Source organism: Asterias rubens, chromosome 3, assembly GCF_902459465.1.
Source record: "Asterias rubens chromosome 3, eAstRub1.3, whole genome shotgun sequence".
NCBI classification, from domain to species: domain Eukaryota; kingdom Metazoa; phylum Echinodermata; class Asteroidea; order Forcipulatida; family Asteriidae; genus Asterias; species Asterias rubens.
The window spans coordinates 19,285,780-19,312,844 of record NC_047064.1 but is presented as its reverse complement, the minus strand read 5'-3'; the positions used below and the strand labels follow the sequence as shown (position 1 = coordinate 19,312,844).

Below are 27,065 nucleotides of genomic sequence, written 5' to 3'. Positions count from 1 at the left end.
TGCGCACATTACCAAGAACAATGGATTTTACCTGGTAAGTCTGCTGCCACCAAGCGTCTCAAAAGTCTCCCATTAACCGTCAAATAAAAATCAGGTGACTATCAACTACTTTCATCAGACAATAACAAAAGCGGAGCCAGTTTGTGTGGCTTACAGTAAAGTTACGTCACACGAACAGGATAGCTATTTTTATGACACAACTAAAATAACAAAATGGCATGTCTGCAATACTCCGTTTGGTAATAAAAAAAATAAAAAAAGTCTAAGACATTGTGAAGAGGTTACTCCATTCCTTGGACATAGTCGATGTGAACGAGTCCTGATTGGTCGCCCTGTGAACACATCAGCCAATCAGGGTCCACCTGTTCTTTCACCGTCATGATGGAGCCTTTGGTGAAACTGAGTTCGTCTTCGGACATGGTCACATGATGGCACCGCGCTTTAACTGGACTCCTAAGATTAAAAACACATAGTTCCAAAATGAATTATTTATTTATGTATTCATTCTGATTGGTTGAAAGGATATCATGTTTAAATGTGCAGGGTTGGATTTCACAAAGAGTTAAGACTAGTCTTATTTTTCGAGTTAGAACAAGTCACTTGCCTTACTTATGACTAGCCTCAAGTTTTTAATATCTCCTAGGACTAGTCCTAAGTTAGGACTAGTTAAAACTCTTTGTGAAATCAACCCCGGTGTGGATTTCACAAAGAGTTAAGACTAGTCTTATCTCGAGTAAGGACAAGTTACTCGTTTCACTCTTTGTGAAATCGACCCCAGTACATTTATAAACACGGTGAGGATTGTTTAAGCATAGCCTGAGGAATCAAGTCAAAAGAAGGCACTACAAGATGATGATTACACAGAGTCGCAAATTTCACGTCCCAACTTAAGTTGGTAGTTGCCTATTTGGTCTAGATTTTTAGGCCATAGTTTTAAACTAACACACAAGTTTGTAACTTAAGCACCTAAGTTCAGAACTTCAGAGCCGATGCTAAACTTGCTGGTTCTCAGCATTTTAAAGGCTTTTGGATGTTTTTTAGTGGAGATATTCATGAACAGGAATAAAAGAGTGGTGACTCAGTCTTAAATGGCGGTTTAAAACCTTGCAGTGGTCAGGGCCAAGCGGCTCGGTAATTTATCCAACAGCCACAACCATGTCGGTTTTAAACGTCCGGTTAAGACATCATCACCTACTGTTTTTTTCCCCCTTATTCCAAACTACAGTGGATGATATTAATTAGTCACACAGTAGGAGGGTTAACAGCGACTCTTGAATCAATACTGGTTCTTACCCAGGACTAACAGGACTCGCCGGTGATCCCATCTTCCTTGAAGAATCTTGTCGTACCAGGGAAACCGTCGGTTCTTTCTCCGGTGTTCTGTTAGGTGAATTCGGCTGGGTCGAACTCTGAGACGTAGAGGTGTTACTGATGCGGTCCAAGGCCTTAGACAGACTGGAATCGAATGAGAAAGGAGGGAAGTGATAAACATGGATTATTGGTTCTGTTGGAGGAGACATGGTGAGTTTCTCTAGTAGTAGTACACACGGCATCATTAGCAACCTCTAATCCAAACTCATACGCACAGTACCAGATCACCCAATGAAAATTGTTATCCAAGACCTTTTTTGCATACAAGGCATACTGTTTTGAAGACAGGATGTCTTTTTCACCACTAGAGGGCGACAGTGGACCGGCCGGGATTTATCTTCGCAAAGCCGGAGTTGAAATTACCATACTGGAAATTAGCACTTCAACCCCGTCTGTCACAAACCATAACAGAAACTTGAGATGCATTCCTTCATTTTAAGGATGGAAATATGATTGCCTTTGCACGTGTCAAGGCTGCAACCAAGCCAGCCCGTAGGATGTGTCAATTTTTAAATATTTTCACTGCCAAGAGTGGTTAACCATCTCATAAATCTGGAAGGTTTCGATGGCCTATGATGACAGGTGAATTCTTTCTTTCAGTTAAAGGCACTGGACACTATTGGTAATTACTCAAAATAATTACTTGGTAATGAGTAATAGAGAGCTATTGATAGTATACAAAAAGTGTGTAAAACAGTTCCCTCTGAAGTTATGTAGATTTTAAAATCACACAAATTTGTGCAACAATGGTGTTTTTTCTTTCATTGTTCTCTTGCAACTTCGCTGACCAATTGAGTCAAAAATTTTCACAGTTTTTTTTATTTTATGCATATCTTGTGATACACCAAGTGAGATTACTGGTTTTTGACAATAACCAAACAGGTCTACAATTGACTCAACATGGATGTGGTTTTTTAAGTGAGCATAGGACTCATCAATCAACTAACTGGAAAATGTTGCCACGGGACGTTCGTTTTATTCCCACTGGAAGCATCAGTTCTTGTCTCCAATTTGTTATTGGTTTATCTGTCAACTAAGCACAAAACCAACAACGGCTTTGACGTCAGACAAAATTGAGTCATTCAAAACATTGGATATGACAACTTTTGTAATTTTGTAATACATGTTACAGGGGTGGGGGTAGACTTTTCGTACTGCAGTAGCATGATTTCATAACAAGCATAATATTTTTTCAAAAGTGAAACTAGACTGAGCTGTGATGAGTGACTCTCCAGTGAGACAAAACATGCCTGCATGTCAACTGCCGTAATAAATGGGTGTTTCCGACAACTACTGACTGATACAATCTACACTTATGAAATCTTAATACTCCTAACAATGATGTTGCCACTTAATCAGTCTTAAAACATTTCCCTTTCAATTTTGAGTACGGAATTGTTTTTCAAAGTGCCTTTATTTAAATATAAAGGTGCGAGTCTTGGATATCAGCCTCCTTGGCCCAATTTCATAGAGCTGCTTAAGCAGAAAATATTGCTTAACATTTTTCTGCTTGGCATAACTAAGCATAATACCAGTTACATTTTAAATATGTATAGGTATTTTAGCTGGTAACCTTAATCTGGTAAGCATAATTTTGTTGTGCTTAGCATTTTTTATGCTTAAGCAGCTCTTTGAAATTGAGCCCTGATCATGGAAGTGTTAATTATGGAGCTTGCTAACAATATGTCTCCATCGCCCGGACGGGATTCTTGATCATGTTTGTTGTTTCAATTATCGGAAAATTATAAACAATCACTTTAGATTTTGCAACAGTCCAGTTGAACTCTGTTATTAAAATAAAAGAAGGGGTCTCTAAATTTAAAAAATGTTGAGGAAGCCAAGAACATTACCAATGTACATAATTTGTCAATTGTTGGCACTTTATCAAGTTCTGTTAACCGTTTAGAGACCATAGCGGCCAGAAACGGCGTGTACCAAAATTGCCCATTGCCATGATAGCAACCGTAAATGATTGCAAGATCTGACCAACGGCAAGGCTCCCCACTATACTTCTGAACTACTTCAAGTTTACACTCCGTCAAGAAATCTTTGATCAAGTTCCATGCTTGCTTCTCCTCATTGAACCCAAGTCTCGACACTCCTGGGATGACAGGTCTTTTTTTTCAGCTGCGCCACGCATATGGAACTCTCTACCACTTAATCTTAGATCTTGTCTTTGTACCACAAAATTCAAATCTATTCGCAAAACTTATCTTATGTCACAGGTTTTCAAGGACTAATTTTGTTGTGTCTGGTTTTTTATTCTTTAGTTTTTTTTTTTTTACTGCGCCTTGAACACCCAGCAGGGTGGATATGTGCACTATACAAGTAGGGGTGTAGGGGTGTTCTTATTATTATTATTATTATTATTATTAATAGTATCTGTTTCTGAAAACCAAAAATCTGCTTCATTTTATTTTTTAAAAAGAAATTTTTCTACAAGAACAAATTGAATTGAAAAATCAACATTACTGGCCATATCTGGACGTACAGAAATGAATGGTCTCTGAAGGATTAATGGAAAAAAAAACTAATGCCTTGTAATAAAACTGCATAAATTACCTGCTGCCAAATCTGCTCCATGAAGACCCTGACGATGTCATGATTTTGCTACTGCTCACCCCCGTGTAAGAACTGGTTGCGTCCGTAGAGGCTGCCACAAATCCTTTGATCCAATCAAGGGACCAGTTGTTGGCCGCCTCCTTGTTCATTGATAAGTCTTTGGTTGATTCCACACCTCGAGTAGGGGTGGTATTTTCATCAGTCTTCAACAGCCCAGGATCAGGCTGTCCTGAGGACCGACTATTTTTAGTTCTCTCAAATGACCTCTGATCTTTGGAGGTCATTGCCCCTCTCAAGGTAGGCTCTTGTGTCTTAGGTTTGTCCGTCATGCTCTTCCACAACAAGTTGGCTGTTCCTTTCAGCCAACTTCCACCCTGTGGTGCATGGCTCCTTGTCATGAGTGTGCTGCTGCTACTGCTACTGCTTGCCTTTCCAGAGTACAATTCCATCAGTTGTTGCTTCTCCCTCTGTTGGATCTGCTGTTTCTCTATACCCTGGTGTTCAAACTTGTAGTCCAGATCAAAGGGGAGAAGCGTGAGTGGCTGAACAGCGAGCAAGAGGCTGTTGAAGAACGTCTTAGTGGCACCGTTGCATAGACTCAGGAAAGCGTTCGGTTCATACAGACGCCGGACGATATCTGTGATCAGAAAAAGGAGTAATTAATTGTGAGCAAAAAGGTCATGATCCGTTTTGTTTTTTAGACATCTGGTCTATTGATAATGAAGTCTTGAACTGGCTCTGATTCAGTTCCCATTCATGAGTAGAAAAACAAATTGCTAACTGGCACCGCTTTAGTTGAACTGCCCAATTTTTCACCAAAAGACCAAAACAATTAGAATCTCTCATGCGAGTGAATTTAGACAGATGATGTTTCAAAAACACAATTTATTTTCTTGTATGTCACGCTGAATGCACTTTTTACATGCAAATTGTTTGTACATGGCTACTGCATGGTAAGGTGTTTGAGATAGCGTGTGGTTCCAAAAATAACCAATTTGTATAATCTTAATTACAGGTTGAATGACTTCTGACAGGCACCCCAAACAAAGATATTAACAAAATAGTGAGTTCGTCAACATATGGGCTAGATAGCTCAGTTGGTTGAGAAATAGGTTACCAGCCAAAATTACAATTAATTGTGACTGGTGCCCGACTCAATTTTTTTTGGCAAAATAAATTTGTCAAGCAGTATTTTCTGCTTAACAGCTTTATGAAATTGACCCCAGGGCTCTACATTCTTAAAGGCTCCCAATCTATCTCAAAGTTTTCCACAGTGCCCCTTGAACAATTATAGCCTGCCGAGGTGACTCAACGCCGACGTCCACACCGACTTCCTGATTGCATTTTCCAGAACTCGTACCACCCTTTTTGGCTTTGTGAAGGACGGCGCACAAGGGGTGATTAAATAAAAACACCCCAAAACACTGTAAGCATTTACTGATTGAGTTTGTCATGAAGAGGAAGGCCATAGGTGTTAGAGTGTTTGGTGGGAACAGACAGATCATGTGAAACATGTGATTCTGACTCTTTCTGAAAACAAACCCTTGAAAAAAGCAGCTTTGAGTGGGCCGATATTTTGTCTCTTTAATCTGTGATTCTCATTCTGATTCACTGTGATATGGTGTAGCAAAACGTCCACAAGGGTGAGATGACGTCTTGGATGTCATGAAGACATCTCTGTGGGCATCTACAATTTAGAGACAGGCAAACTGTCTCATCATAGAAAACCTTGCTTGGGCTTTATACCTAAGGTGACCTCAATCCTCCACTATTCTCTTACCCTATGTCACTCCATACCAACATGTTTGGACCAGGATAAGATTGGAATGCCTGACCCAGTGATAGGCACTTGAAATTTGGGACTGCAGTCCTCAAAGCTTCGCAATAAGACATCGTCATAAAGAGGGTTTGTTGAGGGTTATAATTGAAAAGGTATATAAATACATAAAACAATGGGGTAAACTTTAGGATAACTGATGTCATGTCATGAAAGGCTTTGTTTTCTACCCATTGAAACCAATGTACTTCATACCGAGGCTGGGTGGTAAATAAGTCTGGTCCCTTTTTTGATATCAGTGACCATGACTGCTATTGAACACGGGGTACCTGTCAAAGATGGAAGGTGATGGGGACACACTGTACATACCTGGATGCTCTCTGATATGCTCCAACCACAACTCAAGACACCGAATGCTGTATGCAAGAAAGGGCGTAGAAAAAGGAGTCAATGAAATGGCACCGATGGCAAGGAATGAGATGGGGCTAGGCAAATGGAGATGTGGAAATATAACAGTAATAATAGTGGCTTCTTATATAGCGCGCATATTGACACTCAGTGAGGCTCCTGGCACTTTAACATACAGTATTTCCTGCATGGTATGTGGGACTACATTTGAACTATGAGATCTACTCCTTTAACATAGCACCAAGTAATGGTTTACAAGGTGCTGTGGCGCAATATGCTGCCAATCAAACCAGGAACACCGGGGCGAACCCTTTCTCTATCTTCTGCTTACTTCAATTTGAAAAGGGTAGGAAGTGAATATTGTAAGAAGGGGTACGGGAACCACTACCAGTGGGAGGGGGGTAAATGTAACAAGACAAAGTTGAAAGGAAATAATGAAAATGGTAACAAGAAACACAATATTATTTTGTTTTTACCCGTTCACCGATGTGTGTGTAAAGCACTGTGTTCTCAGTACTTTCCCGAGTCCTGTGAAAGAAATCCACCGGCATATCACTTGCATGGGAGTGTGCCATCTGAGGGATATAACTTGCATGGGAATGTGCCATCTGAGGGATATAACTTGCATGGGAATGTGCCATCTGAGGGATATAACTTGCATGGGAATGTGCCATCTGAGGGATATAACTTGCATGGGAATGTGCCATCTGAGGGATATAACTTGCATGGGAATGTGCCATCTGAGGGATATAACTTGCATGGGAATGTGCCATCTGAGGGATATAACTTGCATGGGAGTGTGCCATCTGAGGGATATAACTTGCATGGGAATGTGTCATCTGAGGGATATAACTTGCATGGGAGTGTGCCATCTGAGGGATATAACTTGCATGGGAATGTGCCATCTGAGGGATATAACTTGCATGGGAATGTGCCATCTGAGGGATATAACTTGCATGGGAGTGTGCCATCTGAGGGATATAACTTGCGTGGGAGTGATATGCCATCCGAGGGATATGCTTACGGAATTTTATTTTCACAGGATTCATGGAAGCACTGAGTATGCAGTGCTTAATACACATGAGTGTAAGTGGTAAAAAACAAATAATACTCTTTATCCCCGATGAAATATTCTATTTTCGATGAAAACATCTATTCCAGAAATACATGAGCAGAATGAAATGAGTGGAATGAAACTGGCTTGAAAGGAAGAAAAACATTTGTGAACAAAAAGTTGACCCAAGAGTCGGCAAGAAAGAAAGTCTGGGATGAGAGTCAGTGCTGACAAAAAGGTCTGAAACCAAGATCCAAATGTTAGTTAAAATTATGGCGTTTCCACATTTTGGTAACCCCTGGAGTTCAAGGAGCTTTTTGGGTACAGTATCCACAGCACTTAGAGAACTACATCAAAGAGCAGGATTTCATTTTTTTTTTCTGAAGAAATCAACTGCTATTTTCTTTTACCACGCAGACAATAAACAAAGTTGGAATTCAGATAAAAGTTTGGAATTTCGCATCCCAGAGGTGAAAGGTGAATCGGAGAAGGAGATGGTAGAAGTATGAAGGGAATGAGACTGGCTTGAAAGGAGAAATTTAGGAAACTAATTTGAAGACTTTGAGACATGCAATGAAAACTTAAGAAGATGGGATAATGGTGTGGAAGGATAGGGGACCAATACCAAGTCATGTGTCGTGACTGAGCAATGCAGTGCACAGGACTCAATTCAGCAGGGTGTGGGTTCGAATCCCTAACTGGTGCACCGGACTCAAGTTCTGGTGGGTTCGAATCCTGATCTAATCCACTGGACTCAAGTTCTGGTGGCAACATGTAAGTCATCAGGGCGTGGGTTCAAATCCCGGTCAACACACTTGTGTCCTTGAGCAAGATGCTTCACACTAATTGCTTCTCTCCACCCAGGGATATAAATGGGTAGAGTTTGAAAAAGCCTTTGGAGTGCCCCAGCAGCTCAGGGCTGTATACTCCACAGGGAGCTGAGAAAGATTACAGGAATGTTATTAGCCCAAATCGCCTAGAGCACTAATGTAAAGTGGGTTGATTTGTTTTTGTAAAATGCACTAGACATAAAAACTAGTTATTAGTATCAACAATTAAGGACAGTGGGTTATGGGAATAGTTACCCTTCAAGATGTACATGCCTATCTGTGTAGACCATGTCGCCTTGTTTACAATAAGTATGACCTTGCATATGCAGGGAGTTTCCTGGCAGGCAAGATACTACTGGTCATACCGGAAAAATTTACATTTTTGTTTCCTTTGTCCGCTTCAGAAGAGCGAACCAACAAGGATGGCAAGATGAGTAAAAATTGGTCAACTTGACGGAGGAGGATTATTGAGAATAAACAAGGATTAATTGAGGAGGATTTCTAGCCCTATTCATCACAATAAACTCACTTGAGAAGTCCCATGACGAAGGCGTTGAACTTGAGGTCGGAGGTCTTGAGAAATGCCAGCTGGGTCAACTGCCTCACCATCTCGTACAACGGACGCGTGCCTGGACCTGCAGTCAACAAGCAATAATTGTTAATCGTCATGATTATAGAGTAACCGAATTTCAGGGGCTTGTGGGGGTTGAACTCAAACACTTAACACTATACACTTTAAAATACAATTCCACAGATTAGCTGGTTGCAGGAATGGGACCCTACTTCATGGCCAAAGTCACTCATACTGGTTGAATTTGATCAAAAAAGCTTAATTTATGACTCTTGAGCTACCCTTTAAAATAATAAGTTACGCGAAAGGTCAAACAAACTAAAACACCTGTCCCCAAACTGGTGAAAGGGCAAGCGTAGTCTGATCCTTTTTCAGTTATCAGATTGTATTCACCACCACTACAGAACATAGGGAACAAGATCGCGCTAGACTGATCAAGAAAAAATTCTTCTGACTTTTTCCCTCCATATTTTTTTCACCAAGATTTTCAAAGCTGTACATACCGAGTTGAGTGGTGGCCTCTACAGCATTCCATATTGTCGTCTTGAAGCGACCCACAAAGAAGCTGGACATGTGCGGCCGTAGTCCGTCCAGCAGTATGGCCCTAATGGCTGGACATAGGTAGTGAAGCATCAGATGACCAACATCTGGACTATGCGCTGTGCTACCAAGCTGACCCTGATGGTGAACAAATAGATAATGAACTCACGTTCAAGGCACTGGACACTATCGGTAATTACTCAAAATAATTGTTAGCATAGAAACTTACTTGGTAAGAAGTAATGGAGAGCTGTTGATAGTGTAAAACATTGTGAGAAACAGTTCCCTCTGAAGTAAAATAGTTTTTGAGAAAGACTTAATTACTCACTCAAACAATAAACGACTTCAGCTGAAGCTTTTTATTATGCATCTAAAAGCACACAAAGTAATGCAACACAGGTTTGTTATTTTATGCATACGGAATACAACAAGTGAGAATACTGGTCTTTGAAAATATTACCAAACGCGTCCAGTGCCTTTAAGGATGCACAACTCGAGTTAATGTATGCCAAAACATGTTTGTTCTGGGTGCTAGTTAGAAGCCATTCAAGGAAGCCAGGTTGGCGTAGTGTATCTTTCCTCGCCTTCGAACCCTGGCTCAAATCCCGACGGCGGCACTATGTGGATTGTTTTGTCAGTCCCTACCTGACTGTGTTGGCTAGTGGCATCTTTCCTCAGTTTTCCCTGAAATTTTCTTGGGTTTTCCTCCCACATCTAAAAAACTGACACTTTCTTCTTTGTCTTCTTTCCATTGGGTTCATGGCTAAAATAGTGACTAAGTTTGCTTTTCTGAGAGTCCTTGGCTTCGTAACCAGAATAATAAATGAAACCTGTACCTGCTTTGTAGCCAGGGATCAGACCCATGTTGACGATACAACCTGGAGAGCGGTAGCAGAGAAGAGCTAGGGGATGCAATGTTTTATTTGTGAGTTAATTTGATAATGAGAGAATACTGACCTTTTCTTTGACACTTCTCGCCTTGGACTGAGAAAAGTGACTGAGGATATGCTCAACTGCCGTCTCAACTGACGTCACCAAAGCTGCAGACGAATGATTGGAAACAGTGTTTTAAAAAAATTGTTTAATACAGTTCCAGGCATTCTCCAAGAAGAAAAGGCATTCACATTGAATGTTCCATTTTTTTCTTGGGGATTGTAAGACATTATTTGAAACTAATTTTTGTGCTGATCAAAACAGCTCTAAGAAATTGGGCCGAGATGGCGTGAAGAGAACAGGTTAGGTGAGCCGATTCAAAAATACAGCTATTGTCTGATGCTAAGGGTGTTGCTAAGAATGTCCTATACCCTAATGCATGACGACGCAGCGACCTAGCCGTAGCCGGACAGAGCCTTACCTTTCTTCTGAACCAAGTCCACCTCGTCTTCTCCCTCCCGTGGAGACACTTGCATCTCCTGCGGAGGCAAGCAGTCTGTTGCACTCCCGTCATAGTTATTGGTCACGTCAAGACTAAGAGGGCGCTGTTTGAACCTGGCCTCGCTTCCCTCCACATCGAAATCAGGAAGGTCCCTCCTCCGAGACCCCGACTCCCATGAGAGAATGCGCTTGATTGGTTGTTGGGCCGAGGTGCTCAAAGACGAGGCCTGTGATTGGCTGATTGAGTTGGTCTGGTTCCGGTACTGGTTGAGATTTGACGGCAGTGAGTGTACTCGGTCTGCCCTGGAGTGCATGGAGTTAGTCAGCCCTGGCCAGGCGGTCACAGTGGGAGGCAGAGGGGCCGGGACCAGACCGTCATTGCTGTACAGTTTCTGCAGCACTGGACATAAAAACAAAACATGGTTGAAAAACTCATCAAAATAACCATTTTTATTTTGGAGACATAAATAGCAGTAGAATACCTTGAAGATTTTCTGTTCGGTGTACTGTACATCACCATAGACCGGGCACATCATATTGCACATGCCATGCCCAAATTACTCAATTTTGGGCTACGGCTGTTGTGTTGTGCAAAACTGTACAGCACCTTCATTTTCTATAATAATAATAACATCAAAGACTTATATAGCGCACGTATCTACCTAACATGGTACTCAAGGCGCTTAGTATATACAAACTTTCAGAAAGGTTATTGAAGTGATGAATTCTGAGACCCAATTATGTAGCACCTTATAAGAGTTTACAAGACGCTACGGTGCATTCAGCAGCCACTGCCAGGAACACCGGGGCGAACCCTTCTCTTTTCGATAAGTGCACTGGGTTCTTTTACATGCGTTACACAACACATGGGACCAACGGCTTTATGTCCCATCCGAAGGACGAAGCAATGGTTAAGTGTCTTGCTTAAGGACACAAGTGTCACGGCTGGGGATTTGAACCCACACTCTGCTGATCAGAAACAACAGAGTTTGAATTCGGTGCTCTTAACCGCTCGACCACGACACTTCCATGCTTCCACTTCCTTTCTTTCTAAACACAGTTCGTAAGAACTGCTCAGAACAGTTGTACTTTATCATATTTAATAAATAGCTTCCCGCCAAAATGCCAACATTTCTCATCTCTAAACCAAGTCATATTATCTTTTAGTCGAGTCAAGTCTCAAGTGATTAAGTCATATTTTCTCAGGTCAATGAATTTGTTCTTAGGTCAAGTCAAGTCACAAGTATTGCCTTGTAGGATTCAAAACTTTGCATGGTTTCAACTTGACGTTTCAATCAGTATGCTCTGATCGTCTTCTGGAGACAGAAAAAAACTCTGACCCAGCTAGTCGGACAATTTACGATAAAAATATTCACTTGTCCACATCACAGTGTTTCAAAACTAGCAGTAGACCAATGTTACAGGAATACTGACATCTATATTGGCCTACTAAAGAAAGTGGAGTCAAAATTACTTGCTACTGATCCATGAAAAGCATGCAAGCGTTAAACCAGCTTCTGTAAGCTAAGAAAAAACAGTGTAATTGGACTCTGTACTTTTTACAGACAGCAAATTGGATGATGAAACCCCTCGGGGGATAGAGGGAGGATAGAGGGGGATGATGATGACTGCATCCCCTGGGGATGGTTTGTCCTCCTTCCTGCATCAGTAAGCTGCAAAGACTACATCAGTTGATTGTATACGCGAGGAATCAGGAGGAGATAATGGGGGTAAATTACATTTTGCCTTGAGCTGCGTTCCCTGGATTCTTTCATCAAAACATCAATAATGCAATAAGAGAACACTGGATCGAAAACATCTCTGGCATGCATGGGTGAAACATTGAACGAAAACATCTGGGCATGCATTGGTGTTAAATACAAACAGCTACGTGTACTGTTTGTATCAAACTAATTAAAAGCACACCAAAGGTTTATGCAAATAAAACCTGAGAAAACGGATTTAACTGTTGCAAGCTGCTTACCAACCCAGTTAGATAACCGGGGCCCAATTACATAGAGCTGCTAAGCACAAAGATTTGCTTAGCATGATATTTCTTCCTTGATAAAAACAGGATTACCAACCAAATTTCCATTTGTTGCATACTGCTTGTTACTGGCATTCAGCCGTTGTTTGCTCATCCTGAAAATCATGTGGAAATATGGTTCGTTATCCTGTTTTTATCGAGGCAGAAATTTCATGCTAAGCAAATATTTGTGCTTAGCAGCTCTATGAAATTGGGCCCTGATGTTCAACCCTAGGGCTAAAATGACAACACAATACAATATGTGTAGCAGAAGCAGTCAAGTAGAAATAAAAAGTGAATACAAAAATAATCTTTAACTTGCAACAAATTCTGTGCCTACAAAATGTGCATTAGAGCCTCGCACTTCTCCACTTAAAGCCATTAGGTATACACTTTCGGAACAGAAAAAAAAATTAAAGTTCACAGATTTACAAATAACTTACAGGGTTTACAGAAGGTAATGGTAAAAGACTTCTCTTGAAATATTATTCCATGAAATGCTTTACTCTTTGAGAAAACATAAAAACAATTATCAATTCTCGACAACGAGAATTACGGATTATAGTAAACACATGTCATGACACGGCGAAACGTGCGGAAACAAGGGTGGGTTTCCCCGTTATTTTCTTCGACTCCGATGACCGATTGAGTCTAAATTTTCACAGGTTTGTTATTTTATATATAAGTTGTGATACACAAAGTGTGGGCCTTTGGACAATACTGTTTACCGAAAGTGTCCAATGGCTTTAAACAGTACATAGTATGCCGATTGGAAAGAAATCTATTCTCATTCTTTTTACATTTACCTGTTACCCTCTTACATTTGACCACTGCCAAACTTTAATGAGTTAAAAGCAATTAAAAAAAGACACAAGACAATCAACATTTCTGTTTAATTGTGATTAAGCACTTCCTCCAAATGTCTACAAATCATAGCAGCAGTTTTTGATATTTGAAAAAGAAAAAAAAAACATTAGCAAATAAAGTCTCAATGTTAATCAGCCCTGTTTTAAGAGAGAAACTCGTTTTTTTTTCACAAGCTGAAAAAGACTCCTCCCTTTCCCCCAGACTGCTTTCCCCTCATTATCATCCCTGACATCAATACATCAAGATATGCACTCATCTACATCTGTTTAAATCTTTCAGAAATAACGACACCCACAAATAAAACCAAAACAATATTGCCACATCAATTTTCAATATTATTCCGAAACCAGAAACATGTTTTTTTTTTCTTCACAAGCCAAACAAGACTCCTCCCTTTCCCCTCATCGTCAATCTCTGACATCAAAACATCAAGCCGATAATCATCTGCATGCGTACATAGTCTTCAGAAGAAATAAAAACGGCACCCACAAACAATATCCCTTCAGCAAGGTTTTTTTTCATGAGAAACGCAATATTCCATTTGACTGGCCTGGCACGTCTTCTGTCTGTTTAGGCAGCCTTCTTGCCTAAAAGGCATTGCTGCATAATCATGTAGCACGGAGGATGGTTTCGCAATACAGTAGAGAGAGTGTTTCGCATAAATCAGCATCGGTGACGCATTGAATGTCACACTGACATATGACCGTGATCTGAATATTTTCCCCAAAGGTGTAACGACTCCCCACTGTACGAATTTATGGAAAACATAATCCATTCTATGAATTCATAAAATGATTGATAATCTCGCATTAAAATAGTGGAAGTCATGCTTTTTACTAATTGTTTTTGTTAGCTGAACTAAATCTGTTGGACTTGGGTTTCTGAAATGACTGTTGGCTTGTACTCAAAATGTTCAATGAACCAGATAATTTAGGAACCAAATTGATTTTAATTGAACAAGCACCAATAATAAATTCATTAAATTACTGAGTGATTCATAGTTTCTAATTAAAATATATGCAGTGGAAGTCATGATTTACTTATTTGTTTTAGTTAGCTGGAAACTAAATTTGTTGGAATTGGGTTTCCAAAATTAATATTGGCTTGTAGCTCAAAATATTCACTGGGCCAGAAAATTTGTTGAGAGTCAATTATGAACCAAGTTTTTTTTACTTAACCAAGCACCGAGAGGTTAGTATGGCTTTTGTATACTTCATAACTCAACATAGTTGATCGATATTCATCAGACTAAATGTTAATATTTGAACATAATTTACAAATGAATAAATCCAAATTGAAGTAAAACTTGTGTTCTTCAAAAGTACATGATCGCTGGTTTTATAGAGTCATACCCGATGTTAAATAATTGATCTCAGGCCTGCGGCCCTGTATAAATTTCAAGCCCCCGCTCCTAATCAATATTTTGAATTCATTACATGACTGAGTGACTGATAATCCCTCATAAATAATATTGGACATCGCGCTTGACTAATTTTTGCATTAGTTGTACTACATTTGCTGGACTGGGTTTCCAAGCTGATTATTGACGAGTTTAAATTAACAATTTGTTGAGAAACAATTTGTATATAAATTTAAACATTAATTATTAACAATTTGTTGAGTAATAATTTTGTATACAGTTACAGTAGCACATTACTACAGACAATTTTTTTCTTCAGATTTTGTCATTATTCCATGCAATATTTTCATGTCAAAAACAGAGAAAAATTACATCCATTTAGCGGGAGAAAACAATATTCAACATAATCATTTGTGTTCAGTGTTTTAGGATTGATCAAATTTCTGACAACTAAAAAAAGCAAGAGTTGAAAACCATGGAGGTATAATACAAAACAATATTAAATTTTCATTTCAATTGTTTCAGAATTATTTTGTGAATTTCTGACAACTTAAAACAAAAAACAAAAAACCCATAGAGCTTTTAAAGCAAAACATAGTACTTAACAATTTTCTGCTTAGCAGGATACCAGTAAAGAATTTTACATGATATTTTGGCTGGTAACCCAATTCTGGTAAGCATAATTATTTTGTGCTTAGCTACTTTTGGGCCCTAATGTATCAGACTTTCAATATTTATGCTATTGTCTCAGGTGAGGGGATAATTATGTTTAGGCACACAGCGAGAGCTCAAGCAGACTAATTAAGTCACGCGGTCAATAAATTGCCATGTGAATCAATAGAGAAACATTAACAACACAATGGTGTCACAGATCCTGAACGTTATGACGGAATCGACTATAAATTCCCTTTAAAGGGAAGGTACATGTTTGGTAATTACTCCAAACAAATATTAACTTAAAAATTGACCTGGTAACAAGCATTAGAGCTGTTGATAGTATAAAACATTGTGAGAAACGGCTCCCTCTGAAGTAGCATAGATTTTGAGAAAGAGGTAATTTCTCACTAAAATAATAAAAGACTTCTAGCTAGAAGTCTTTTATTCCTATCTGAAAGCAAACAAATTCGTCCAACAAGGGTATTTTTTTCTGTCATCATTTTCTCGCAACTCCAATGACCAATTGAGCTCAAATTTTCACATGTTTGTTATTTTATGCTTATCATGCTTATGTTGGGATACACCAAGTGAGAAGACTGGTCTTTGACAATTACCAAAGGTGTACCTTCCCTTTAAAGTGCAAGTAGAAAAAGAAGACGACAGTCATTGCTGAAAAAAAAGGTCTGAAGCTAGTTCAGAATTTTTTTTAAAAGGAAATATACAACAATGGCCTTTTTTTTTGTACAACCAAAGACTATTGGTGACAGAATCCACAGTGCCCAGAAAACAAATTCTAAAAATATTTTGGACTGAACATTAATTCCAAGAATTTGGAGCGTGTTATATTTTACCGGTCCAATCTTTAATTTGTAATAACAACTAGGTTTTGAGTGCGCATAATATCGGTTCACTTAGTTCTTTGCATGACGAGGCAGATCATTTTGGCATGAGTCCAACTTAACATCTTATTATGGGATGCAGGATACGTTAATTACTAAGTGCAGGGCGCTGCGACTACACAATCGAAAGGGGGTTGTTATTGCCAAGTATTGGCACATCACGTAATGTAGGAGAGAAATTTCATTGGGAAGTGCTCGTTACAAATGGGGACGGTTGTGAAATTGACTTGAAAAATATACTGTTAAGAAAGGAAGGCAATTCTTTCTGGAACTGAATCAAGGAGGTCCTAGAAGGGGATTCAAATAATCACCTGCTTGGGGACAGCTTTGTGTAGGAATTGAGAACAAATTTATCGTCTGACAGAGGGGCAGACAAGGGAAATATTTGTGGGAATTTTGCTTTTGATGATTAAAGCATTGATTTCAGCACACAGTCAAGAGTACAAAAACATGCAAACACAACAACTACACACATTTTCCTCTTTGTTGTGTTTTTTTTTTTCCATAATTTTTTTGTCATTCTTTCCTAAGATTGGAGACATAGTTGGAAAGCAACCTTTGGCAAATATTGTATTACTATTGGCATCCTCACAAAACCCAATTTTATTAGAACCATTTCCCACAGAAGCATTACTACTGGCTTGGAACTTCATCTTTGAGAAGGCATGACCATTTTCATTTTTCAAATGGCATTATTTCCATTGGCAAATCTTTAAATGTATGTAAAACTTTTTGAAGCAGCCAAACCAAGACCAGGACAGCGGCCCATGGCACCATTGAATTCCAGACATTCTAACTTATAGAAACTAAAGTTAACCACTTATTTGATAGTTATGAAACTAAGTTGTCACCAGTCCACTGACAAGCCTTTCCTTTAAAGTGAATGAAATGACTCTTAAAATTAATGCCAATACAAATGTACTTGGCTAGAAATACAGCAGCTTTCAATAGTATTTTTGAGAAACATTTCACTTCAAAGTAATGCACTTACGTACAAAGAGATCAGTTTTTCAGAATGCATACTTTGATCATGGATTATTCTTCATGCATGGACATAGTCGCTTTGATTTTCGTGCGATATCTCAAAAAAAGTGTTCACAGGTTAATTTTGTTGTATATTTATATAGGATTAAATCAATTGAACAGTTTCAAAAATCAAAGGTATAATCTGCCTTTAATTATGTCTGTGGAATACACTTGGGCTTTAAACATGTCTGTCAAAAAATAACCACAACATCTGTTCACTGTTCAAGTCACCAGATCCATGTGGTAATCACGTAACATTAGCCGTCACACAAGGTAAGTATCAATGTGGACCCTCAAAAATGTTGTCTGGCCTTTGGGTTATCTTGCATCGCTCACAAAGAATTTAAACAAGTTGATGTACATCATGATAAAAACCAAAATATTTTCATTCTGAAACATGGACCATAGAATAGAATCTGTAATGACATATGACATATTTCTTAAGGGTTTTGCCTTAATATTTGGAATATTTTAGAAAAAGTGTTTTATAAACTCCCATAGCAGGGAGTTATCATTTTCTAGTTTGTAATTCGTTCCGCGCCATGAACGCCAAAACTTGACGAATACCGGCAGATTATAAGTGTTCTTATTATTATTATAGGATACAGTGCAAAATGCTAAATATTCAAAAACACTAAACAAATACTTAGAAGTCTCACAGCTGTTTACAGTAAACTGGTTAAGGGAAATTAATCCATTAACTCTTGATCTTTTGTCCTCTACTCAATTTGATACAGGGAGTCCAAAGGCCTGTCAAGTTATTCTCACTCCAAGTAATTTTCCAAACGCTGAGCATCAATCTTGAAAAATTCTCAACACCTCTCGGCAAATACTATTATTATTCCAGGGCCTTTGTCACAAAAAAAACCTCAGGTTGGAAGTCACCAACCCTTAGGTGACAATGGGCAACAGTTTATACTGTACCCCTTTTATTATGCCAACAAATCTGTCTAATATATTTTGTAGAATAATTTGAGAGCCTACAAAACATTAATGAGGCCGACGCTCTGTTTTCTCCCTACTTAGTATGGGTGCACCCTTAAAGGCAGTGGAAACTTTTGGTAATTACTCAAAATAATTATCACCATAAAACCGCACTTGGTAACGAGTAATGGGCAGAGGTTGATAGTATAAAACATTGTGAGAAACGTCTCCCTCTGAAGTGACGTAGTTTTCAAGAAAGAAGTAATTTTCCATGAATTTGATTTTGAGACCTCAAGTTTAGAATTTGAGGTCTCGAAATCAAGCACCTGAAAGCACACAACTACGTGTGACAAGGGTGTTTTTTACCTCATTCATATCGAACAACTTTGAAGACCAAATGAGCTCAAATTTTCACAGGTTTAGATGGTTGATTTCGAGACCTCAAGTTCTAAATCTGAGGTCTCGAAATCAAATTTGTGGAATATACTTCTTTCTCGAAAACTATGGCACTTCAGAGGGAGCCGTTTCTCACAATGTTTTATACCATCAACCTCTCCCCATTACTTGTCACCAAGAAAGGTTTTATGCTAGTAATTATTTTGAGTAATTACCAATAGTGTCCACTGCCTTTAAGGTATAAATATACATTGTCCCACTCTAAAAGCAGGTGATGCAGGGGTACATGTATGGAAACAGTACTATTATAAACTGCATAGCAAAAGGATGCATCAATTTCCCTTTAGCTGCAGCGGGTGCCTGGGTATCACGAGTTTTGCTTTAAACTTCATGAAGCAGAATTAGAAAGATAGTTATTTGTCACCACGTCTGATTTCTAAAATTAGACTAACCTTGTTTCGTACACTTGTGACTGTATGAGTTTTAGCAACAAACTATTTGAATGATTAGCAGAAAGCTACGCAGTAAGCTTAACAGTAAGCTAAACAGTCTCTAGAAAGGTACCTGTTTTACAAATATTTCAATGTTGTACCAACTTTGCTCCACTTGATTTACATGTAAAAAAAATTCAAAAATAAAAATACTGAAATTTAAATGGGCGAACAGAACTTTTTTGTACTGATGTTTTTTCTAAAAATTTTTGCTTTGGATACACATTGACATCATGCATTGCATAAAGTCCACAAATAGAGTGCAAGTTTTGAAATTGAACTTTACCTTATCTGAAGTTATGAAGGTATTTCATCTTCAATGGTTCAATCAAGTTGGAAAGAAATCCATTTTAAAAACAAAAGATCTTAACTTGGTACAAATAAAAACCAAATGACATGAAACAAACACAAGATCCCTCTATCTTTTTTTATTGATTGATAGCTTCAAAGTATTAATTAATTTATGTCATTTTAAAGTAAATGTTTCCGCCACCGAACGTAATTAATCTCACTTAATTTCAGAGTTTTCACATCTCCAAAACATACCTATAAAAACCATCCACTCAGCATTTTGTTTATTGAATTAGAATATGAAGAATTTGTTTTCCATCTTTGCCATTTTTAAAGTAAACTGTTCTGCCATTGAACATAATAAATCTAAATTTTCAGAGTGTGTTTTCACATCGGCAAAACTTAACTTTGAATAATTACAGCTTAGCATTTTGTTAATTGGATTAGATTGTGAAAAAAAAACTGCGTTAGTGTAGTCATTGCACTTTTACTAGTTCTAGCTGAACATTGCTGACGCGAAAACACACAAACACACACACAAAGAATAGAAGCCTCCACTGCGTTCAACTGGTCTACATGTAGTTGTAAGGAAGAACCATCTTTGTGCATTTGACCCCAATGACTTTAAAATCTCTCCCGTTCAGCATTTTGTTAATTGGATTAGAACAACAAAACCCACTGCTTTGTGTATTTGTTTCACTTTTACTAACTTCTAGCTTAGCATCGACCCCTGACCCTAGAAACACGCACACACAGACATGACAGAAGCCTCTACTGACTGGGTCAAACAGGACTCCGCCCCTAACCCCTTCCTGTCCGGAAGTTACTCACTCGCACGCTTATCCTGCCAAGCTCGCAAACAAGCTTCAATCAAATTACATTTGACCAATCGAATGAGTCCATTCCCCCTTTCTGTAAGTTCCCTGGAGAGCACCTGCACAGGACTACTGACAGGGAGAATTAAAGCCATCAGAAGACTTTCAGGGCAAAAAAAGAAAAGAAAAAAGAAACCTTCCGAAAATAGCTCAAAACTAAACTAGGCTTTAACCGTGGACTAGTCTGATAAATATCTTTCCAGGCCAGGCATTTTTCTATAATACGGATTATCCATCACTAAATCAGATTCAAAAAGAATCTGCACAGTAAGGAGAAGGGATTAAAACTGACTTATTTTCTTGGTGGGTATGAAGAACTTGAAAGTAAACCCTGGGAAATTTACAGCAGATTAGAAAAAAATAATCAGTGTAAAAGTAGGTTTTGTGTGAATTCAAACTGAAATCTAAAGGGTGGGTATACCTTGGGTAATTACTAAAATAACCAACGACCATACCAACTGACTTGGTTTAAGAGCACTGGAGAGCTGTTGATATTATGAAATTGTTAGAAAATGGCACCGTTTGAAGCAATGACATTTTTCACCATAAAATTTGAATCTGAGAAAGGATTCAGGCATGAAGCCTTTCTCAGACATCTGAACACTTTTTCTCTTGCAACAAGGGTGTTTTTTCTCTCATTGTTTTCTTGAAACTCCAATGACCAATTGTGCCAACAATTTTATAGGTTTGTGTTTTATGTGAGGATAATTGTCTATGACAATTACCAAAAATATATTGCTCCCTTTAAAAACAAAAGTAAAGCAAATACACATTGAAAATCATGCCAACTAAATCAAAGACAAGCAAAAACTACAAACAAAAAAACATAAATGAAGACTAAAGTAAACAAACTAAATCATGAATGACAAACGAACCGTTTCATGCATCACCACAACTTACACTTCACACCACGATCACGAATACGACACCCCACATCTATAATATCTTGCCAACCTTTTCTCTGGCGGTACTCGGCGTCCACCTGCTTGATTGGTTTCAGGGGTTGATGCCGGATGTACCTCTTGTCTGAGGACGCCGATAGTGTCGAGGCGCCCACGTTCTTGATCTTGACCACCCTGCTGGTCAGGGCGTCGGCTAGGCGAGACTCTTCGCAAGTGACAGTGGTACGGCTGCCGCATCTACCTTTACCGCCGATCCGCCACGACTGAATGCTCCTCTCTTCGCACAATTCTGACAAAGTGTTACTTTCTTTTACTGCTTTCGGTACATCTTTCTTTATTGTTTTGGTATTTTTAACACCCGGTGGTCTTTTACTGGAATTTGGTCTCAGCTGGTCTTTGCTTTTGCACTTTTCATAAGGAACTTTTGTATCACTTGTAACTTCACTCTTCTTATCCTGACCAGACACCTTTGATTTGTTAGCTTTATTGTTTTTGTTTTCTATCTCGATCGACTTAGATCGTCCTGTGTCAACCACATCAGAAGCACAGTTTTGAATTTTGGCACATTGACACTGATCTCCCTGCAAAACAAATCCGCTTAACACATTATCAGTACTCACTCCGACATCTCTGCATTCTTTTGGTGGTTTCTCTTCTGCCACAGAATCTACCTCGTTCCTCAGAAAGTCTTTCAGGAAGCTACTTGAATCAATCGCAGGGGGACTGTCAGTACTGCAACCCCTGGTGCAGGTCTGCAATTCAGGGGACCTCTCGGGTTGTGTATCATAGTCGCTTCTTTGGATGAGGTCAAGAGTTCTCGGGGGCTGCAGGACCGAGCGACGTCGGTCCACATCCGACCAGGTGGTTCTCGGTCCTGGAACCCAGTCCGAGCTGGATTGTGCCCCGACGTCAGATTGAAAATGCAACCTGTCCAGGAAGGAGGAGTTCAAGAATCTGAAATGTCCATTGATGGGACTTTCCCGCTGTAGGCTTTGCGCCTCGGTGGTGGTTGCGTCTTGGGGAATGAAATGGTGATGCTCAGGGATGAAGGTGTCAGGCTCCTGGGGCTCTGTGAAGTTGGCGTTAATGTCCATCGCCAAGACGGGTACCCGAAGTCTCCTTGGCAAATCTCCTTGACCGCCGTATGGATAAGCCATATCTCCCGATCCAAGACCACCATCTATACAGTGTATGTTTCCATTGATCAGTGGGCTGCCGGCAGCTATCTTAGGGCCAGAGCTACCTTCCTGATCTCTGGTGGGGTCTCGTTGAGGAGTTTGGAGGCGAAGGGATTGGTACTGACGCTTCCGAGTCAACTGAGAGATCCCTGTCGTGCTTTGGGACGCTGACGGAAGAAGCCAAGATCCTAGTGTGAATAATCAGAAATAAATTTATAAGCATTTCCATCATCAAATAACTTCTTTGTAAGTTTGCTTGGAAACTTTTAGCACTCATGATGAAAACAGGTTTTTTTAATCACAATGTCATCTAACAGAACAAACAAACTATTGTGTATTTTAATTTTTTTATTATTAGGGGGCATTAGAAAGTGGTTGTTATACTGCTTTTTGATCAAAAAAATATTAATAAAATAATGCAGAGAGTTTAGTGTACATCATGTTAAAAACTACACAAAATTTCTGTGATGTTTACTAAACAAATCACATCAACAGGACATGAACTGCGTATTAGCATCAATAGGATAAAATTGAATTTTGAGTGAATGGTTTGTGTTTTTTATATAGTAACAAAAAAGAGTACAATCTCACCAGGTTTGGTTGAGGAAGATTCCTGACCAGAACCAGCTGATCTTGGGAAACCAAATCCCTCTGGAGCGCTCAGCGTCCTCGTCACTCCCTTCATCCCGGCCACCGACGCTGCCCCCACCACCCCCTGAGTCTGCTCAGGCGTTTGCTGTGGCCTGCTTGACGGCTTCTGTATGTGCCTCAGCTGTATCGGAAGAGATTGCGGTCTTTTGAGGGATTTGGGGACATCAGCTGCTGTGTGAGAATCCACTCGGGAAGAGCTGCAGTCCTCGTTTGGCTCCTCTCTTTTGGGCGTACCCGATACTAACTCCGTCCAGTGGGTAACCTCAGTTGGGAGGGAGTGATGGACTGCCACTTCACTTTTCTTTTTCTTCTTGGCGAGAAGAGCAAATGTCACTTTCTGGGCGGCATCTTCACCTGAATGCGAATCTTCTGGTTTATAGTTCTCCGAGTATTCATTCCAAGGCAAGGCTTCCTGGTGGTACTTTAGTGATGGGATGTCATCACCAGGGACGCAGGTCATATCGAAGCCGGTAATGTCCGCGGGGCTCTCCCCCGACCCGTCAGGGCTGCTGCGCCGTTTCTGGCTCAGCACCTTCTGGAGTTTTGGCGAGGTTCGGTTCAGGCTCTCTAAGGATGAACCTATCGAGCTTCCTTCGCTCTGTCCCCTCTCCAGCTGGAATCTCTCCATCTGGGTGGCAACTTCAAAGCTCTTGTAGAGCAGCTCATAGCTCTCCGGACTGGAGGCGATATCTGATCTCTGTATGGATGGCACAGAAGCAAGACTTCCTGAACTCGGGGTGTCTGCGTCTACGCTCAGGTCGTCACTGTAAACTCTATCTCTCTTCCAGCTACAAGGGGTATCCCGACAACCCGCAAGATGGTTGATAGAGGGCGACAAAGAGTTGTAGGAAGTCGGTTGGTCCAGAGCTCCGCAGAGTTTACTTTGATCAGTTGTCCGCTTGTCGCATCCAGACGGCTCAGAGCGCAACTCTCTCACAAGCTGCAGACACGTTTGGGTAATCTCATCGGTCAACTCGCCGGCCTCCCCGAAGGGTAGGCGATGCAACCAGCATTCAAAATTTGTCGTCTTGCCGCAGGTGCATGTTGCAACCGGCGTCTTATCCTGATCGTCCAGGGTGGCCGTCTCACCAGGGACAGACTCCATGTAGTTCTCGTTCAGACTGTCCAAGCTCATGGTGGACGCTCCTCGTTTGAGCCGATCCCATGGCAGCGGCTTGGTCAGGTCCAGTATATCATTGGTCATCTCGATGGTCTCGCCCATGGCCCTCAGGCAAGGAACGGGATCTGTTGGTAGCGCCGATGACGAGAACAGATCTCCGTTTATTTCCTCTTTGTGGAACTCTCCGAGCATTGCGGACAGGCTCATCTTGTCAAACTCCTGAATCCTGGGAGGGCTGCTGGGTAGGGAGCGCGTGGGAGGGGGCATGCACAACACCCCTGCCCCCATTCCCTGAAGGCCCAACAGCCATTTCTTGTCACTGTCGATAGCTGGCATGGTTTAGGCACACACATACACAAACACACAAGGGAAGACTAATTGCCTACGGCATGGTTGGTATTCTATATTTTTTCACACCTGTTTCAAGAGAAAAAGAAAAGAAAAAAATTAAAAGCTAAAAAATATTTTGTATTTGAAGGACGGCATTTGTTTATATTGAATTCTGTGAATTTTTGTACAAGTTGACAGTCCCCATGTTCAAACACCGATAACTTAAAATACATAATTTCCTTTTACAAACTTATCACAAGAAATTTAGGCCTATTGTGTACTAATAAAATAAATTCATAAATTAATAATAAATTAATAAATTAATAACAAAATAAATGTTGTTTTTGTTAACTTGTAACAGAACTGCTTAGAGTACAAAAATACCTCAAGTGCTATGACCTACAGTGTACATTAGTTGAAAACAAACAAATAATCAGTACAAATGTCAGCCATCCGCCTAATTAAACATTTCCATTATTAATGACTCCTAGAGTCATAATGTCACTGCTCAACATGTAGAGTTATAATCGTAAACATTCCATTTCCTTTTCAGGTTAAATTTGTTTAACAAGGATCAAGGAAAAACAAATTTTAAGGTCAGCATAATTTTATATAATAAACTGCTCAGGAAAGAATATTGTCCGCTTCTTTGTTTTGTACTTGTACAAAACAACTTTTGTTTAGCAATGTATTCACATTTAAATAAAACAACAATCAAAAGTATGCAACATTTAATTTTAGTTACCATGTTGACAACAGGGGTTTCCTTATTCACTTCCTTCAAAATCTGAGTTACATTTTCTTCAAAAACTAGACACAACATATGTCCTTCATAACTTAGGCAGCCATAAAAATGTTAATTGCATGAACATTTCCAATTTAAGGTAAACAACGAAACATCTGCCTCTTAGAAATATTCCCTCAATGAAGTGAAAACTCCAAAACTTATTGAAATAGTGACACATCAAAAACAGTACATACCTTAAATAATTTCTACCAGAAAATCCGCCGAGACGGGGACGAACGAAACACGGACAGTATCCATCCGTCTATATTTCACAACATGGCGTCGGAGAAAAGATTTCAACGACGTCAAGCAAGATGTGCACAAAAAGCCCCCATGTACATGCAAGTACATAGAGCACTACAGCCAAGCACTTTGGCTCTGACTCAGTTCCCAGCCGCGGCAGATTGAGGGGGAAGCGGCCCCTCTCTACGGGAAAGGAATTTGCATACATTAATGCCATGGCCACTGAAATATTAAAACGCGTTTCACTGAATTTATTAAGAGCATACCATATAATACAGATGGTTGTATTTCACTGCTTTCAAATTGGAATGGTTGTACTCCAATTTAATCTGAGAAGTGCACATGGAACTATATGATTTTGTTGATTAATATTTAAAAAAAATAATTGTTCTTATTAGAACGAACTGGGAACTATTTTTATTTGAAGAGCTAGGCAAACAAAATTATGTTAGACTGCTAAATTTCTGTTTGATGTAATATTGTGGTTTAATCCAGGCTCTTGTATACAAAAGGGGGTCAATTTCATAAAGCCTGTAAGCAGACTTTTTCTGCTTACAGAATTTCTATTTCATTTTAGGCCTATAGCTTACCATTTAAGCAAATTTAAAGGCACATTTGCCACCGACACTGGTGCTTGTAAGCAGGGTCCAATTTCATGACTCTGCTCATAATTACCTCCGAATTAAGCGCTTATGGCACCCTGTATAATCTGTCAAGCACATACATGGGCTGTAAGCGCATAGTTCCGTGGTAAGCAGTAGCCAGTAAATTTTGCCTAGAACGAAAAGCAGCAACAGCACAAATCTATTGTGAACGAACTGTAAAATCTTTTTGATCATCTCTTAGATTAATACCCTTTGGGCAAACATGTCCTTACTGAAAAGCACCCTTTGAAACTACGGTCTGGGTAAAGAGTAAATTTGCTTTAATAGCAGAACTGAATTATCAGCCAAAGTTGTCCTCAATATTCTCATTGGTTGTGACTGGTTACCTGATTAATTTTACTTAGTAAACAAAATAATTTAAGCGTTATTATTTTATGCTAACAGCTTTATGAAATGGAGTCCTGGGCCTAATTTCATAGAGCTGCTTAAGCAGCAAATGCTTTAAATCATATTTTTGCTAAGAATAATTGAGTAAATCAAACGAATGTGGAATGTTATTTTGGCTTACCTTATAAATTCTGGTAACCTTATTCTGGTAAGCATTTAATTTGTTTGTGCTTAGCTGCTTGCTGTTTTTTTTTTTTTTTTTTAAACAGAAGATCCAAGACTCTTTTTACACAGTGCCTCAATTGGGTTGAACAAAGAAAACTTTACTGCCAGGGGGACTTGAACCTACGACCTCTGGATTAAACTGGGCAGCGCTAAATCAAACTGAGCTAAATTGCCCTATGTCATGAATGTTTGCAGTCTCCCTCTTTGTTTGTTTGGTTGTTTGAATGATCTTCAAAGGGAACTCGGCAAACTCCCACAAGGGGATAATTTTGTCATTTTTGTCAACTCGGTCTATTTGTGGTTTATTGGGGCCTACTTGATAGTAGGCCTAATTGTGA

General features: G+C 39.5%; 1 protein-coding gene across 1 annotated transcript; it reads right to left on the bottom strand.

Annotated features, from left to right (window-relative positions):
* Positions 1-25,629, bottom strand: LOC117287771. Its single transcript, XM_033768287.1, has 11 exons — positions 25,462-25,629; positions 22,971-24,567; positions 21,254-22,567; positions 10,468-10,887; positions 10,071-10,153; positions 9,077-9,251; positions 8,532-8,637; positions 6,080-6,126; positions 3,934-4,570; positions 1,294-1,455; positions 1-453 (listed from the first exon to the last, which is right to left on the bottom strand). Exons 2-11 carry the CDS (start codon positions 24,484-24,486, stop codon positions 282-284), a joined length of 4,632 nt encoding a protein of 1,543 aa, XP_033624178.1. The 5' UTR covers positions 24,487-24,567; positions 25,462-25,629; the 3' UTR covers positions 1-281.
* Between the last annotated feature and the right edge of the window lie 1,436 nt (positions 25,630-27,065).

Excerpts from the sequence above, each read along its gene's own strand:
- LOC117287771 (XM_033768287.1), bottom strand. The coding sequence starts at position 24,486 with ATGCCAGCTATCGACAGTGACAAGAAATGGCTGTTGGGCCTTCAGGGA. Across the intron at positions 1,456-3,933 it reads TGGAGCAGATTTGGCAGCAG|TCTGTCTAAGGCCTTGGACC; the intron begins GTAATTTATGCA and ends ATTCGATTCCAG. Across the intron at positions 454-1,293 it reads GCGAGTCCTGTTAGTCCTGG|GAGTCCAGTTAAAGCGCGGT; the intron begins GTAAGAACCAGT and ends TTTTAATCTTAG.